Raw genomic sequence first — 15,842 nt, 5'->3', positions numbered from 1 at the left:
GCCTTTTATGCTAAAAAGCTAGAATGCGAACAAGAAAATATACAGTAGATGCTAATAACGCTATAACACCAAAAAAAAAACCTAAATTTACAAAGTAATGAAAATTAGGGACATAAGCTACAATGAAAAACTTCAGAATAAGAAAGTGTCAGTACGCATGTCAGTCAACGTCAACGTAAAGTTTATATTTGGTCTGTTTGTCGAACTTTTATTTAAGGAAGATATAACACAACATTTGTTTACTTGCGTTACGATTTAAAATTACTTTAATTCTGCTAAGAGCTACTGTCAAAACCTAACCTACGTACCTATTCAAAATTAAGACCAAAACATAACCTCTTTACAACAACATGACTACAGAAGAATTGCAAGAAATAGGGAAAATATGCATTCCTGGCATGAGATTGAGCATATCCGATAAAGAGCATACTGCAGGACCCGGAACTCATGAACTTAAAGGCTATATTTATTCTACTTTGACAGGTGTTTTAAAAATTTTGGAAGATGATAAACTCAAGGTAAATAGGAGTTTATTTAGCTTAAAACTATACAAATGTTTGCGTAGCTCTGTGGCTTACTAAGCGGACAATAAAAGCTTACAACTTAAAATGTAAAGTTTTATGAACTCTGGTAGTATTTTGATCTGGTAGTATATTTTTTTTTCAGACCAAAATAGTGACTGTAGAAAGTCTAAGGACTCCAAGCATTCTGCCCAAGGCTGGTGATATTGTAACAGCCAAAGTGACAGTTGTAAATTCCCGAATGGTACAATGCATTATCTTGTGTGTAGGTCCATCTGTGCTTGCACGGCCATACCGAGGTGTACTTAAGAAGGAAGATATTAAATCCACAGATAAAGACAGAATTGACCCTTACAAGAGTTTCAGGCCAGGAGACATTATACTAGCAAGAGTTGTATCCTTTTATAATAATAATAATAATTTATTTTTCGACCAACTTGGATCATTAAGTTAGTAATACAATTGAATAAAACTTATGCTAGTGTTAGTTAAGACATACAGAAGGGCAACTACAAACAATACATAACAAAACATCACTAACACAAAATTTAGGTATTGCGCCGCACATGTAGCTGAGAACAGTGGTTAACGTACAGGCAATCCAGTCTGTCTGCTATCATGCGCAGGACACTGCATAATAATATGGTTTGGTTGGAATGTAGTATTACATTCTGTAATAGTGTTTATTTTTTAATTCATAAATTTTGTGTTATCAATCAAGCAATATTGGATTTTAAAATTAAATGTAATATACTTTAAACCAAACACACCTGCACCTACATCAAATTGATTCTTTGCAATTGTGTTTTCTTATTCTTTAACTTGTGAATATTTTGACAAAATGCTTCAGCTATTTACTTCAAAATAAACAAAATTTGAGAGTATTGTGTAAGCTAAGGATTACTATTTTTTTATGTAAGAGGGGGAAACAAGTATGTGGGTCACCTGAGACAGGTTACGCAACAAGGGGTTGTCACAGGTGTGTTGCCAGCCCTTTGAAAATCTAAAGGCCCGTTTTTTTAAAGATTCCTAAGTTGCATCATTCCAGGAATGCTGCCCCAGGGAGCTGGTTATGGTGGCTTTACACTGCAACTCTATGCTATATTTTTAAGAACCCCTATTATAAGCAGTTGTTTATGAGGCAATATGCAGCACTTTTTGTAAACCCTGACTTATGTTATTTCTGCAAGATTTTGGATATTACTGATGATTAATTTAACTACCATTTCTTAAGGCTCTTGTTTGATTCAACATGAATCATAAAAAAATGTGATCTTAATTTTTATGCAGTAGCATTTCCTTATCCTACCTGACAGTTACCAATGACAGAAATCCACTGGTATCATATATCTACAGCAGAGAATGAACTGGGTGTGGCCATAGCGACGGCAGAGGGCTCTCCACAAGGAGTTAGCATGGTACCCATCAGTTGGTCAGAGATGCAGTGCCCTAAAACTTTAGTCAAGGAACCCCGAAAAGTTGCCAGGATCATTCCAGAAAATATCAATAAAGCATTGTTCCCTGTTGGAGATAAAACAGAAGAAAAAGGTGATAAAAAATAAACGTGTATTTTTTACTTTGCAGTTTGATTTTTTATCCCTATAAGTATTTTAAATATGAATTGCAGTTTACTGATATAGCAAGGACTTTTTACTCACTAGACTTAAAATGTGTACACTGCTATAACAGCGTCCTAAACCTGCCCTTACTGCCAGCCTGCTATATCAGAGCTGCTGAACAATGTTACGATTTCATTCGTACTTGATTCATACATAATTAAATTAGCCTCAGTTCATAGCGTATTACTTCCGAACGAAAATTACTGACAGTTTGAGGACGAAACTGTCAATCAAACACATGTTTGTCGTTCAAAAACCATAAATATTTGTGGGACTACCTTACGGTATCATCATAAATATGAACAGTTCCATTTCTTAATATATGGATTTAGGAATTCAATGATAAAAGGCGTTATTATTAAACATTTTTATTCATGGATAAATGATAATCGAAATTGTGCTTAATTTTGTGTCAAGTCAAGTGATGAAGCTATTTATTTAAGGCACGTGTTTTTGAACGCGTTGCACTTGTGCATGTCAAATTCTCCGAAAATATTTGTAGTTTCTGCTCGCAAAATTTACCTTGAAGATGTAATGTTAAGCAGACGTCGAGCAAGATAATAAATTTAAGATAAATCTGCAATCATTCCAGTGTTTTGTTACGCTTTAGCTTTAGTATAATGAGCTCACCGTTGTCCAGTTATCATTATCATTAAACAAACTAACGTTTTACCGTGCCTATAGGTATCGGTTCGAGCAGTTTTTAGCGATCTCGAAAGCCTGGCAGACGTGCAAATATGAAGTTCGCCGAGCATTTAAGTGCCCATATAACGCCGGAGTGGCGTAAACAATATATCAATTATGAGGTAGCTATTTGTTTGTGTTTACACTAGATAGTTCTGGGCTCAACTAGATTTGTATTGCACTATTTGATTGATGGTCATTTGAAAATATAAACTCAATAAAATTCTCGTGATTACAAGCATATGCGTGCATGCAGTACAATACATTTTATAACTTTAAACTGAATAGCCATATCTCCTTTTTATTGCTGTGTCATTTGACCTTTCCGATTAGAAATGAATGTTTAGCAGTACATTAGAAAAGTAGAAAAAAATTGGCTTGATATTATTAATTTTAAAAAAGTTAAAAAGTACCAACTAAACTTTTTGTACAGGAAATGAAAGCTATGCTCTACACAGCAGTGGAAGAAGCCCCGTCTGCGGAGAATGTGGAGCCCGAAGTATTGTCCAGGCACTTTGCAAACTTTGATGAAACATTCTTCCACTACTGTGACCAGGAGTTGAAAAAGATCAACACATTCTACTCAGGTACCTATATAATGAATTTACTTGAACATTTGTTAATTAATAATTTAACTAAATAGCTTTTTTCTTCAAAACCAGCTCGACCAAGACATAGCAGTACAAAGAATACTTGACCAAGGAACAGTTAGATAACCTATCAGTTGCTCCCAACTGCCTGCCTGATAATTTAAATAATAATAACAATTATGGGTATACTAATATACTGCCCAGCAGTGTTGGGTGTTAATCATTAATTTTCAATAAATAATTTACTAAAAACATGATTCTTACAATTAAATTAATCACAATTAAATGAATTGTAATTAAACTTTGAATTAACATAAGTTAATCATCACTCACACGGATGGATGGATGATGGCGATGAATCAATATGTTAGGATATGATTTAATTGTTAGTTTTAATTTAAAGTCATAAAACAATTAAAAATGAATTAGTTGTTAACTGTAGCAAATCACAATTAATTAATAATTTACAATTTAAAAAAGAAATGGTATTAAAAAAATTAATCAACTGGTCCCTGCAATGAAAATTTGCCCAACACTGCTTCCCAGTCAGTTAAACAAAATCATCTTTTTTTGGAGTCTGTTAAAAGTAGTGTACAAATTATTTTCACATTGCATAAAATTGGTGATTGTATGATATGGTAAGAACAAGAATATGTCTGTTAAGAGACCAAGGCAAACATCAAATCTTTGGAAAAAAACTTCATTTTTCATATAATTTCTTTTGTTAATTTTAAACAATAAGAGTGCAAAGTTCTCTGTGCAAATTTGTGTAAAATATTGGTCAAATTGTTTCTCAAAGATACTATAATTTTATTTATCATATATTTGAATTTAATTAATTAATAATTTATTAGTAATGTTACTAAATACATGATAAATAAAGCTACTAAATAATTAAAAATGTCAATGTATTTGAAAACAATATTATTGGTCTGGTCAGGTATATTAACTTCAAATTTGGCAATAAGTGAGGGTAGGTTACAGCAAATCGTGTCTCACACAAAGTCAGATAAAATCTTACAAAAATTAAAAGAATATCATAAAATATGATGGCCTAAATAATAAAGTATATAGTATACAAAAAAAAAAATACCTTGTTGAGTTTCTTGCTGGATTCTTCTCAACAGAGGTTTTCCGAACTGGTGATAGTTTTTTTTTGACATTCATAAGTGCTTGTTTTGTTATAGCCTAAATTGAATAAACATATTTTAACTTTGAATTATTATAATCATTAAATAATACCTTTATTTACAGAAAAGCTTGCTGAAGCAACAAGAAAATTTGCCACATTACAGAGTGAATTGAAGTCCCAGTTTGACACACTGAAGCCAAAAGCCGGTGGTGATGGCAGAAAAGCACCAATACCTCGCAGAAAAGTGCAAGAACTCAAGCTCGCCTTTAGCGAGTTCTATCTCAGTTTGATATTGCTACAGAATTACCAAAATCTTAACTATACAGGCTTTAGGAAGATATTGAAGAAACATGATAAGGTATGTTATTTCTCATTCATTTATCACATTAATATTTCTCATATATTTATTTGGGTAGTTAAAATAGAATAGAAAAGAAATCCATTTATACAGACAACACACATAACAAAAAGGAAGGAAAAAAAAGTCTTTAAAAAACAAAAAAACAAAAAAATAAAAATGTGAAACCGAAATGGTTTCCACTCAGCAGTACCTTGGGCACGACTAGCGTTGTCAATGGCGCTGATTTTCGGCGGAGCCAGCGAGGTGCGTGGGACAGCATGCTACGCGACTTGCGTCAGACAAATGATATAAACACATAGTACCTACTCATATAAATAAGAAAGTTAGATATGTGATATAAAAAAAAGAATGAAAGAGAAACATTTATTCGTGACATTTTTGTACAAGCAAAAAAAATACAAAAAGAAAAACGAAAACTGAGAAAGATATGTTACAATATGGTCCCAACTCAGCATAACATTTCAATGGCGTGTTTATAGATACCAATTTACACTGAATCCGCGTGGGAGCTTCAACCCAAGCCCTCTCAATTTGGGAGGTTCAAGTTCGCAATTCAAGGTTAATCGCTTTCATATTTTCTAGTGCAAAAACTAACGAAGTTTAGATTCATTACTAAAGAAATTGTTGGCCATCTGTTACCTTTTACGGCATCCACGGGAAATGGGACAACAGGACCCTGTCCTTTTTTAAACCCAGTCGTCCACAATGCCATCTCCTATAAAGCACCTCATATCAAAGTTATAAACTAAAATCAAGTAAATAAAAGCAAAATCCTGGCCCTTAATGCGACTAAACCCAGAAAATAATTATCTAAAACCGGGCTATGAATGGCAGTTTTCGCAATAAAAAAAAGTTAATAATCTTATTTATTTCCAGTTATTAAACGGCAGTAATGGTGCACAATGGCGGGCTGAGCATGTGGAAACATCCCACTTCTACACAAACAAAGACATTGACAGACTGATCAGCGACACGGAAGCCACAGTGACCAATGAGCTGGAAGGTGGGGATCGGCAGAAAGCCATGAAGAAGCTGAGAGTCCCACCGCTGGGCGAGCAGCAGAGTCCGTGGACGACGTTCAAAGTGGGACTGTTCTCGGGATCTTTTATAGTGCTGTTCATTACTGTTGTGCTGTCTGGTAAGTTGATATTTACATACATACAATCATAGGCAAGCATTGGGTCAATTCCAGGGCAGGCAGCGCTAGTTTGCGCCGCCACCCCCCATACTGGAATAGGCACTTCTTACCCTGCTGCCTACTCTAACATTATAACAATATTAGCTAGTTCGTAGTTACTTTCTTTGGTGTAATTGTTTAATGTTTTACGCCATACGATTAAATAAATAAATAATAACAATATTATTACAATTTTGTTGAATTACATTCGAACTATTCAACACAAGTAAAGATTTTAAAATGGGAAAAACTATTTATTTATGGTATAAAAATTATTTTCAAACATCCCAGTCCGTGATATAATCATCTTCATAGGCAATGAATGTATTATTGTATTATTGTAAATGTATTATTATTTGTTCCATAAGATTCAAAACTTGTTTATAAGGAGAAGCATTGTAGGTATCGTTAAATTACAGAAGTGTCTCGAATATTTAAGGAGGAAAATGAAGACTGGCTTGAATTACATTTTACTACCTATAAAGTTCCATTGTGGAATATCAGGGGATAAACATGTCAGTGACGTTTATTATTATTATAATGAAATAGATTTGCGTGTAAAAACCGCAGAAGTAATACACGTCTCACTCGTTTGAAGATGTTTTACCTAGTTTCAAATTAGATAAAGGCTCATTCATTCTCATATTATCTATCACTATCAGAATAAACAACTATGCTCTTGATTACATGTTTGCAGTTAAATAATAGAGTACCTGGGCGACTGAGCTCTGCTCGGGCTGAAACTCGGTAACCAGCGTTTTCCCAAAGATAAGACCAAGCTAGATCGATTTTTCATCCCCAAAAACCCAAATTTCATCGAAATCGTTGGAGCCGTTTCCGAGATCCCCGAAATATATGTTTATACAAGAATTGCTCGTTTAAAGGTATTAGATAGATGTTGATTGATGTACCATTAGAATACCGTCAATGGAGAGAATCTTAAAAATGTGTGAACTCGTTTTATTTTTTTAATTTTCAAAAACGTGATGATATTTTGTTGGAAAAACCTATAGGGCACTTCTATAACCTGACAAGTAAAGTCCTCACAGTACAAGTAAAGGAAAAAGTCCGAAAATCACTAAACCAAAAAAAAAAAATGTACCCATCTAACAATAATTTAATGAAATCAATTTTTTTACTTGCTTTTATATTTTTAAGGATGCGCAAGTCAGATACCTGCTTAGCTGGTTTATTCCAGCAGTTTTGGCAATCCCATAGCTAGCTAATAATAAACCATTATTATCGCAAAAACAACAAGCTTTAAATAATATTTACTGCTATAATACGATCCATAAATCGCCAAAGTAAACATAGCCAAGTAAATTTAGCACCTGTTTTATCTTTGTTTCACATTAGCTGTAGGTGATATCTCCGAAACACTGTATTCAAAACTGAGTTTTAACACAAATGCGATAAGGTTGAATTAGGTTGGTGGTGTTGAAGATCAAATAAGAGATGTTGCCACAAAGCTGTGGTAGTCAAATGTTGTTATCTTTGACCTCTATTGAGATAAAGATAAATCTTAGATATGATAAAAAGGAAAATACAGCGGATTTGTGTAACAACTGTTGCTATTAGTAGAGGACACGTGGAAGATCGACCTTTACCCATCTGATAACCTGATGACTAATTTTTTTATTAAATATTATTTATTTACAAACACGCCTATGATAGCTTGCCTATCGAAAGTGGTATCGAAAATAATCATTTTCCCAATATTTTTTTTAACTCCCCTAGCCTGAAAATCCTATCGTCCAATCATCAAAATATTTTAGTATAGTCAACCAATTTGATTCCGAGGCCACCATAGAACCCTGTCGTAATTACATTAAACGTCATTAGATAAATAATGTTATAGAAAAACAAAATGATTTACTATGATACCCCAAAAATGATGTTCTATGGTACCCCAAGATTTAAATTGTTTGTAAAAACCACTACATCATTATAGGTACAGTGTATAGATACTATTAGATAGTGCCACGAGAGTTGAAGTGAATGATTACACACACAGCTACAAAATGAACTTTTTTTTGTATGTCAATAAACATTGTGAGTTTAAGTTTAAAAGGAGAATGAATAAATGAATGAGTAAAAGTGAAAATCTTGCTGTCATTGTCATTACACATCATTTTGTAGCTGTGTGTGTAATCATTCACTTCAACTCTCGTGGCACTACCAATATTTATGATGATCTAGTGGTTTTAAAACTTTTTAATTTTATTGTTTTTTTTTCCAGCACTATTCCATGAAGGGGGCACAGACAACTTCAAGACAGCCTTCAGGTTGTACCGTGGACCATTCCTTCTAGTAGAATTCATATTCTTAATAGGAATCAACGTTTACGGATGGCGGTCTTCAGGCGTGAACCACGTATTGATATTCGAACTAGACCCTCGAAACCATTTGTCTGAACAACATTTGATGGAACTAGCGGCCATATTCGGGGTTGTATGGGCACTGAGTATATTAAGTTTTATATACAGTGCAAGCCTTAGTATACCACCGTTTGTGAATCCGTTGGCTCTAGTGATAATCATGTTGATATTCCTGGTCAATCCTCTGAAGATGTTCAGGCACGAAGCCAGGTTTTGGTTCTTGAGGATATGTGTAAGTGCTTTGTTATTTTTTATATTTTTTATTTCACAACCCAATTCCAATAACAGAAGTAACAATACTGGATTGTTCATTATACTAAGTTGAAAACTGTCGTAATTCATTTTTATTTTATTTATTTTCATTGTGTAGATTTGTTGTGTCTCATCAAACTTTTGGGTAGCAAATGGGTAAAACATGCAAGAGGATCACCTGATGGAAAGCACTTTCCGTTCCCCGTGGATACCCATAACATAAGTGAGATGAGGTTGCTGGCCCTTAAAATAAATAAAATATGTGAATGGATAAGAAAAGCTTAAACCTTTAATACTGTGTGGTAAATACAGTCAAGTTAAAATAAATTGTATCGGTGGTTGAAAGGAGAAATTGACTAAGCGACATTTTTTTAAGATATTGAGTTATGAGCTGTTTCAAATTTTTTACAAAAATGTCGCTTAGTCAATTTCTCCTTTCAACTGTCGGTATACTTATTTACTTTACCACAGTAGGTACAATAAGGTGCAAAAATATAAACTTGCCTCTGCACTCTGGTACGCAGTCTATGAACGCTAAAATAATTAAACTAAATTTATTTTTAATTTTCTTTTTTTTTCAGGGTCGTATTCTAGCAGCACCTTTCATGCCAGTATTATTCGCGGATTTCTGGCTGGCTGACCAGTGGAACTCTTTCGCGACGGCCTTTCTAGACTTCCATTATTTAGTAGCCTTTTACGTCGCGGGCGGCGATTGGTTTAATGTTAACGGTGAGTTACATTCCGCAACAAGAGCGAGGAATATATACAATCGTTTATTTTTAACAAGTGATAAACCTTTACAATCTATACTTTACAAAAGTAAATAGCCGCCCCTTGATTAAGATAGCTTAAACCTTACGTATACTATCTAATACTTTAAACGAGCAATTCTTGTAGAATCTCAGAAACAGCTCCAACGATTTCGATGAAATTTGTTATGTGGAGGTAGACAAATCGATCTAGCTTGGTCTTGTCTCTGGGAAATCGAGTTTTAACCCGAGCATCGTCCAGGTACTGTTTATTTAACTGAAACTAATGCCTATAATAAATTTTTCAGAAGTTATTCTCTACATATGTGAGTAGTTTTGAGATGTTCTAACTATCACATTAACTTGTTTTAGAATATGTTAATTGTATTTCTACTTAGAGACTTTTAAATGTATAGTATAAATGTAATAATTACTTTTTCGCCCTAAATTTATGTAATTAAAATACGACCAATAAAAACCGCAAGATCACTCACATCATAATAGTTTCGAAATACTAGCCCAGTTTTGTATTTATAAAATGTAATATTTCCTCAAATTTCATGAAAACTTTACTAAGCTTCGAAGTACCTTCATACTTAATTTTGTATTTACGGTTTTTAGTTATTATTGTTTTTGTTGACTTTAATTGGTAGCTATTGATGTCCTATCTTGCTTAGCCATCTCATGTATACTCGTATGACTAATACTTAATATTAAATATCAGCAATAATTTGTATAAGATTAAAGAAACTCGATGTACAGCCAAATGCAAAAATAAGTATCTATTCGAACCACCCAAAAATATGTTTTGAAACTTTGAATAAGTTTATATTTTTACACTTGACTGTACCGACCTCCATTCTATAGCGGTAGAGAATTGTTTTCAAAAAAAGTCCAAACATTACACCACTTTATATCATTTGAGACAGAAGAATGAAATTGTGATAACCTTTTTAATAGACTTAAAATGTACTCTTAGACTACGTACCCATTATGCGGTTAGCTGCGCGGTTTTAGCAGGCCGTCCCTCATCAAAGTATCGCTTGAGAAAGAGACGGCGCGCTCAGTTAGCCACAGTGCGAACTTTAACATGCCCCCTTTCTAGAGCCGGCCCTGAATAAACTTTATCAAGATATATACTTTAGAAGCTGGTCAAACTTTCATATTTCAATTCAACCTCTATTCCAGACGCATTCGAGTCAACGAAGTGGTTCGTTATAACCCGCGCCATTGTTAGCGTTGTACCTGCATGGACGCGGTTCTGCCAGTGCCTCCGCCGGTACAGGGACAGTAAGGAGGCCTTCCCTCATCTGTTGAACGCTGGGAAATATTCTACCACGTTCTTTGTGGCGCTTTTCACTACGCTAAGGATATTGTACGATGGTAAGATTAAGTTGGAATACTGGCGCAGCCGGTAGGATGACTTGCTATGCTAGTATTATAGAGCACTAGCTTTTGCCCGCGGCTCCGCCCGCGTGGTATTCGGTTATCACGCGCTGTTCCCTCGGGAACTGTTCATTTTTCCGGGATAAAAAGTAGCCTATGTCACTCTCAGGTCCATAAACTATCTCTATGCCAAAAATCACGTCGATCCGTCGCTCCGTTTACAAACACACTTTCGCATTTATAATATTAGTATGGATTATACTTAACGCACATGTTTTTAGTTCGTAAAAAGTTTTTTTTAGTCATTGTTCGGTATCTAACACGCAACTACTCACCTTCTTCCCTTTCGCTTTATCTGTGGCTGGAAGAGGTGAATGTCAAAATGAGTGTTGATGTGTTTGCATGTATGTAAGCCCACACTTCTCCCCATCCATGGAGACTTCCATGGAGACCAAAAAGTTGGACCACGTTAAATTATACTCAACCATACAAAACAACTTATAACGGAAAAAGTTCATGAAAAACTTTAATGTCGTACCTACAAATTTTAACCAGCGTTAGGTTGTCCAACTGTTTTTAATTCCGACCAAAAATCAACATTAGAACATATAAATCGTCACTACTTTGAAAAAATCTCGTATCTCAAATAAATACGTCAAAAAATTTGACCCTTAAAACAATGCCCATTAAGTTCACTCGGAAAGATCATCGATTTTGAGATACCAGCTTTTTTCAAAGTAGTGACGAAATGTTTATATAACTCAACAAGTGTTTTTGAATAACGAAGTTAACACGTAAACCTCACTTTCAGGTAACTACTCAGACCAGTACGACAACCCGTTCCTGTACGCATGGTTCGGCTGCCAGCTGGTATCCTCGCTGTACACGTACACGTGGGATGTGAAGATGGATTGGGGGCTGTTCAGCCTCGCGTCCAATATTGAAAACCGGCTGCTGAGGGAAGAGATCGTTTACAACCCTGGGGTAAGTCCGTCCATAGGGTCAGTCTGACCAAATAAAGGTAACTCTAACCATATAGGTCAGTCAGCTTTTTTAAAAAATTTAGATTTTAATCTCAAAATGTAGAGCTCACAAAGTACTATGACTTACCACTGAATTAAATAATCTGAAAACAATATAAAATCTATTTTTTTATCTTTTAAATAAATGGTACTGGTTTTAAATACATAGGAATTGTTCGTGATGACTAACTTTCAAACCTCTATAACTCAAAAAGTTGCTTAGGTGACTAGACACGTTCTTTCCGTGGACCCTTCATATAGAGGTAAGTCTATTCACATGGATGAGTCTGAGTACAAGGATACGGTATTTGACAAAATTTGAATTTACCATTATCCTGTATATTATTATAAAAATATAGATATGGACAATGTTTAGCGAAATGAAAAATTAATTCAGTTGAAAATTGGATTTATAGTGTTTTTTTTTATCTATATAGCTGTCTCTATAAAACGCTTTTCTCAATGAAGCAAGCGCTACTTGCGTGTGACCTCACATGCAAGTTTTCTCTGTCTAATCTTGAATTTCAAACCTTTAAAACTCTGTTATATTTAAAGATAGCTTATTTTTTTTCTTTTCGATAACATGCATTAAGCTTTAATTTATAAAAGGAATAAAAAATAGTCAAATGCCTTATTCTGACCACTAGAATCTGTCTGACCATATAGAGGTAATTCTAATCACAGTGGTAAATACTTATTTATTCCAAAACTGCTTATCCTCCTGAAGCCAACCATATAAATATTTTGAAAAAAAATTACAAAGCAATTAGAATCTAATTGTTTCGAGAATAAAGTCAAACTGCCATGGTGTAAAACAATAGAAAAACAAAAGAATTTTTACTTTGTTACATTGTCATTGATTCCTAGTTCCCTTGAACTTATTGTGTACATTCTATTGCACATTGGGCCGCACGACGATAACTGGTTGCGAATTGTACTACCACTAGCAATTAATTAATGATATAATTAAAAAAAACATTTAAGTCTTAATTTCCAGTTCTACTACTTCGCGATCGTAGAAGACTTCGTGCTCCGTTTCGTGTGGATCGTGTCGTTTCTGCTCACAGAGAACAACGTGGTTGCTCCAGAGACCATGCTGTCGATCCTCGCGCCGCTGGAAGTGTTCAGGTCTCATACGAGTACAACCCGCGCAAGCCCGCAAGCCACACAGAGAGAGACCTGCTACAGGGACGGGGACGCGTCGTGGACTCCGCCTCGCCTCTTCTCTCTGCGTTGGATCGCCGCTTTTCTATATCATCAGTTATCTATTTCTCATCTCTTCTGTGTGGCTTTCTCGTAAGATTACCACAGAATTAAAAAAGGCCAAGTGCGAGTCGGACTCGCGCACGAAGGGTTCCGTACCATCTATACAACATTCATTAGACATTAGCAAAACGGCAAAAAATCACGTTTGTTGTATGGGGCCCCTTAAATAATATTTATTTTATTCTGTTTTTAGTATTTGTTGTTATAGCGGTCAGTTAGTCAATTATACATAATTTGTGATAATTTCAAACGTCTACTATTACGGTACAACCTGGTGACTGACGGACGGATGAACGGACGGACAGCGAAGTCTTAGTAATAGGGTTTACTCTTTGGTTTGGACGGAACCCAGGGTCACCAGAAATGCTCATTCATACACGGTTTTGTCAACACTCCGTGTTTCGTATTTATTTGATAAAAGAAAAAATAAAATATATATTTATATTTTCTGATCTGATACATAATCTAACTGACCGACTAAATAGAATTTTATACTCAAGTCCGGAATTACGCGTACTAGATTGACAGCTGAAAATGTTACCAGATATAGCAAAAAAATAATAGACGTAGGCGGCGTAGGAATATGTCGATATAACCTTGTGTAGACGCGGAATGGAAATGTTTGTCACTTTTGGATTTTATTTCCATAGCTTTAAGCCTAAAACGACAAAAAGGATAACAACAAATTAAAATAAATCAATAACGTAACGAAAATTTCACAATAACGGACATAAATCCGAGCAAACCGATGGCAGTTAAGTCGAATGACATATCAAATCTCAATAAAATAAAATGCCCGATGGCGTCCTTACTCATGTTCAACATTTTCTTTCCAAATCTTTCAAATAAAATATTAATTTTATTATTATTTTGAAGTATTTTTTCTAACATCGATATTAAGTTTTTTTTATATCGATATTACAGCACTGAAACTGGCAACATTTGTGCATAATGAACTGTCAAGTTGGTCCGCCTAGTATGGAACACTATACTATTGTAAAGACGGAGCGTTGGAATATTCTCGAATGGCTCATCTTAAAACCCCTTTTACCCCCAGACGCTTCATCTGGAACTTCTTCCGGCTGGAGAATGAGCACCTGAACAACTGCGGCAAGTTCCGCGCCGTGCGGGACATCTCCGTGGCGCCGCTCGACTCCTCCGACCAGGGAGACATCATACGAATGATGGACCACCCCGATGGCGTTATCAATAGGTATAGTATAGTAGGGAAGCCCACGATGCTAAATCGGGATTTTTTCGAAGCAATATCATAGAGACCTATTGGCGTGCGAAGCTTAGATCATAGAAGAAAAAAATTGTTCATATAATATTACCTTTTCAATCGGTGGGGGGAATTGTTATAGATTCAAAATGTAAAAAAAAACTGTTGCATGAACATACTCGAGCGCGTCAATATTGATATCATTTTCCATTTCCTACGTATTTTTAAAAATGTACGTATGTTAATCTGATTGTTTCCTGATGGGGGGTGTCGTACGTAAGGGTTGAAAATGATAAAAAAAAAAATTTAATCGCGCGCGTCAGATTTTCTTAAGGGGATGTTAAGAGATCTTAAAAAGGCTCTTATATATAATCTGACGAATTTGGATGTGACGCAAATCCGTAGCCATTATTAGAATGTGCATAAAAAAATCGCCATTTTGAAATCCTCAAGCGCGTCAGATTAAAGATATATATGGTTCATCTTCATGCCCTAGACGTGCTGTTCATTAATCTGCGATTATCTGGAGGGATTCGCCTAATCTGACAATTAAAAATTTTTTTTTATTATTTTTTTTTAAATCATTGAACTTAATTTATTGAAAAGCTCAGGAAATAGCATGCAATAAAAAAGTGTATGTTTTTTAAGTAGAATACTGTATTTAGAAGAAAATAATTATAAAAAATTTAACTTTTTTGAGTATTATTTTCTCAATATCATCGTTATCGGTAGAATCATCTTCTTCCTCTGACTCGAATTCCAAAAATACCAGCGCACGCAGCGGCCACACAGTGAAACTTGAGTAAACAATAAGAACGAAATTTCTGCCGTAGTGTTGTCGCGGCCGTTAATAAAATGCCATCCTTGTCTATTTATGAACGCATTCTGCAAGAATAAGCAAGCGAGATATAGGTCTACCAGTTTATATTTGTTAGTGAAATACGACACCCGCCATCGACCGGGCCGTCGCTTGCCACTCTAGGGTTTTTGACAGCGTGCCGGGAGCCGATCGCCTGCCAAACAAGGATGTGCCGGGACCGGACGCTTGCCACTTCAAGGGTAGCAAAAACGTTGGAAATACGTTGTTAACAATATCATGCCACGAACGAGTCTGTGTGATCAGCTGTGATGGCGTCTTGGCAACAGACAACCAGAGTGGGGACGGAGCGAGAGAGTAATAGATAGAGAAAAGAGTGAGAGAGGAAATAGAAACGCGGAGAGGGGATATAGGCATCACGTAGCTGAATGCAATAAACTTATCGATGAATGGTTGTTATTTCGGCTTGTGGAAACCGTCAGATTATATATTTTTCGTAATTCTTGAATTATTCCCTTCAAATAAAAAAAAATTAACCACGCTCGAGAATGTCGAGATGACGTTTTTTTTTTACAACTTTCTAGCCCTACCCCTTCTTTACGTCACTCTCAAATTGTCAGATTAGTGGAATACACACGTTTTTAGTATGTGACTAACTCATCCTAC

General features: G+C 35.2%; 2 protein-coding genes across 2 annotated transcripts; both read left to right on the top strand.

Annotated features, from left to right (window-relative positions):
- The first annotated feature begins 123 nt into the window (after positions 1 to 123).
- Positions 124 to 2,097, top strand: Csl4 (exosome component 1 Csl4). Its single transcript, XM_074107062.1, has 3 exons — positions 124 to 518; positions 667 to 915; positions 1,838 to 2,097. The coding sequence occupies exons 1-3, from the start codon at positions 351 to 353 to the stop codon at positions 2,081 to 2,083; spliced, it is 663 nt and encodes a 220-aa protein (XP_073963163.1). The 5' UTR covers positions 124 to 350; the 3' UTR covers positions 2,084 to 2,097.
- A 352-nt stretch (positions 2,098 to 2,449) lies between these two features.
- Positions 2,450 to 14,350, top strand: LOC141442210 (solute carrier family 53 member 1; the record flags this gene model as incomplete). Its single annotated transcript, XM_074107129.1, is given in 10 exon segments — positions 2,450 to 2,946; positions 3,258 to 3,411; positions 4,669 to 4,904; positions 5,784 to 6,045; positions 8,324 to 8,694; positions 9,296 to 9,443; positions 10,652 to 10,846; positions 11,661 to 11,833; positions 12,869 to 12,999; positions 14,195 to 14,350. Coding segments are annotated over 10 exon segments (1,895 nt in total), but the record flags the coding sequence as incomplete, so codon positions are not given.
- Positions 14,351 to 15,842: the final 1,492 nt, after the last annotated feature.

The sequence above is a fragment of the Choristoneura fumiferana genome, chromosome 25 (genome assembly GCF_025370935.1).
Source record: "Choristoneura fumiferana chromosome 25, NRCan_CFum_1, whole genome shotgun sequence".
Taxonomy (NCBI): domain Eukaryota; kingdom Metazoa; phylum Arthropoda; class Insecta; order Lepidoptera; family Tortricidae; genus Choristoneura; species Choristoneura fumiferana.
Note: the sequence above shows the minus strand (reverse complement) of the source record. Positions and strands in the feature narration are given on the sequence as shown.

Excerpts from the sequence above, each read along its gene's own strand:
- Csl4 (XM_074107062.1), top strand. The coding sequence starts at position 351 with ATGACTACAGAAGAATTGCAAGAAATAGGGAAAATATGCATTCCTGGC. Across the intron at positions 519-666 it reads TGGAAGATGATAAACTCAAG|ACCAAAATAGTGACTGTAGA; the intron begins GTAAATAGGAGT and ends TTTTTTTTTCAG. Across the intron at positions 916-1,837 it reads ACATTATACTAGCAAGAGTT|TTACCAATGACAGAAATCCA; the intron begins GTATCCTTTTAT and ends CCTACCTGACAG.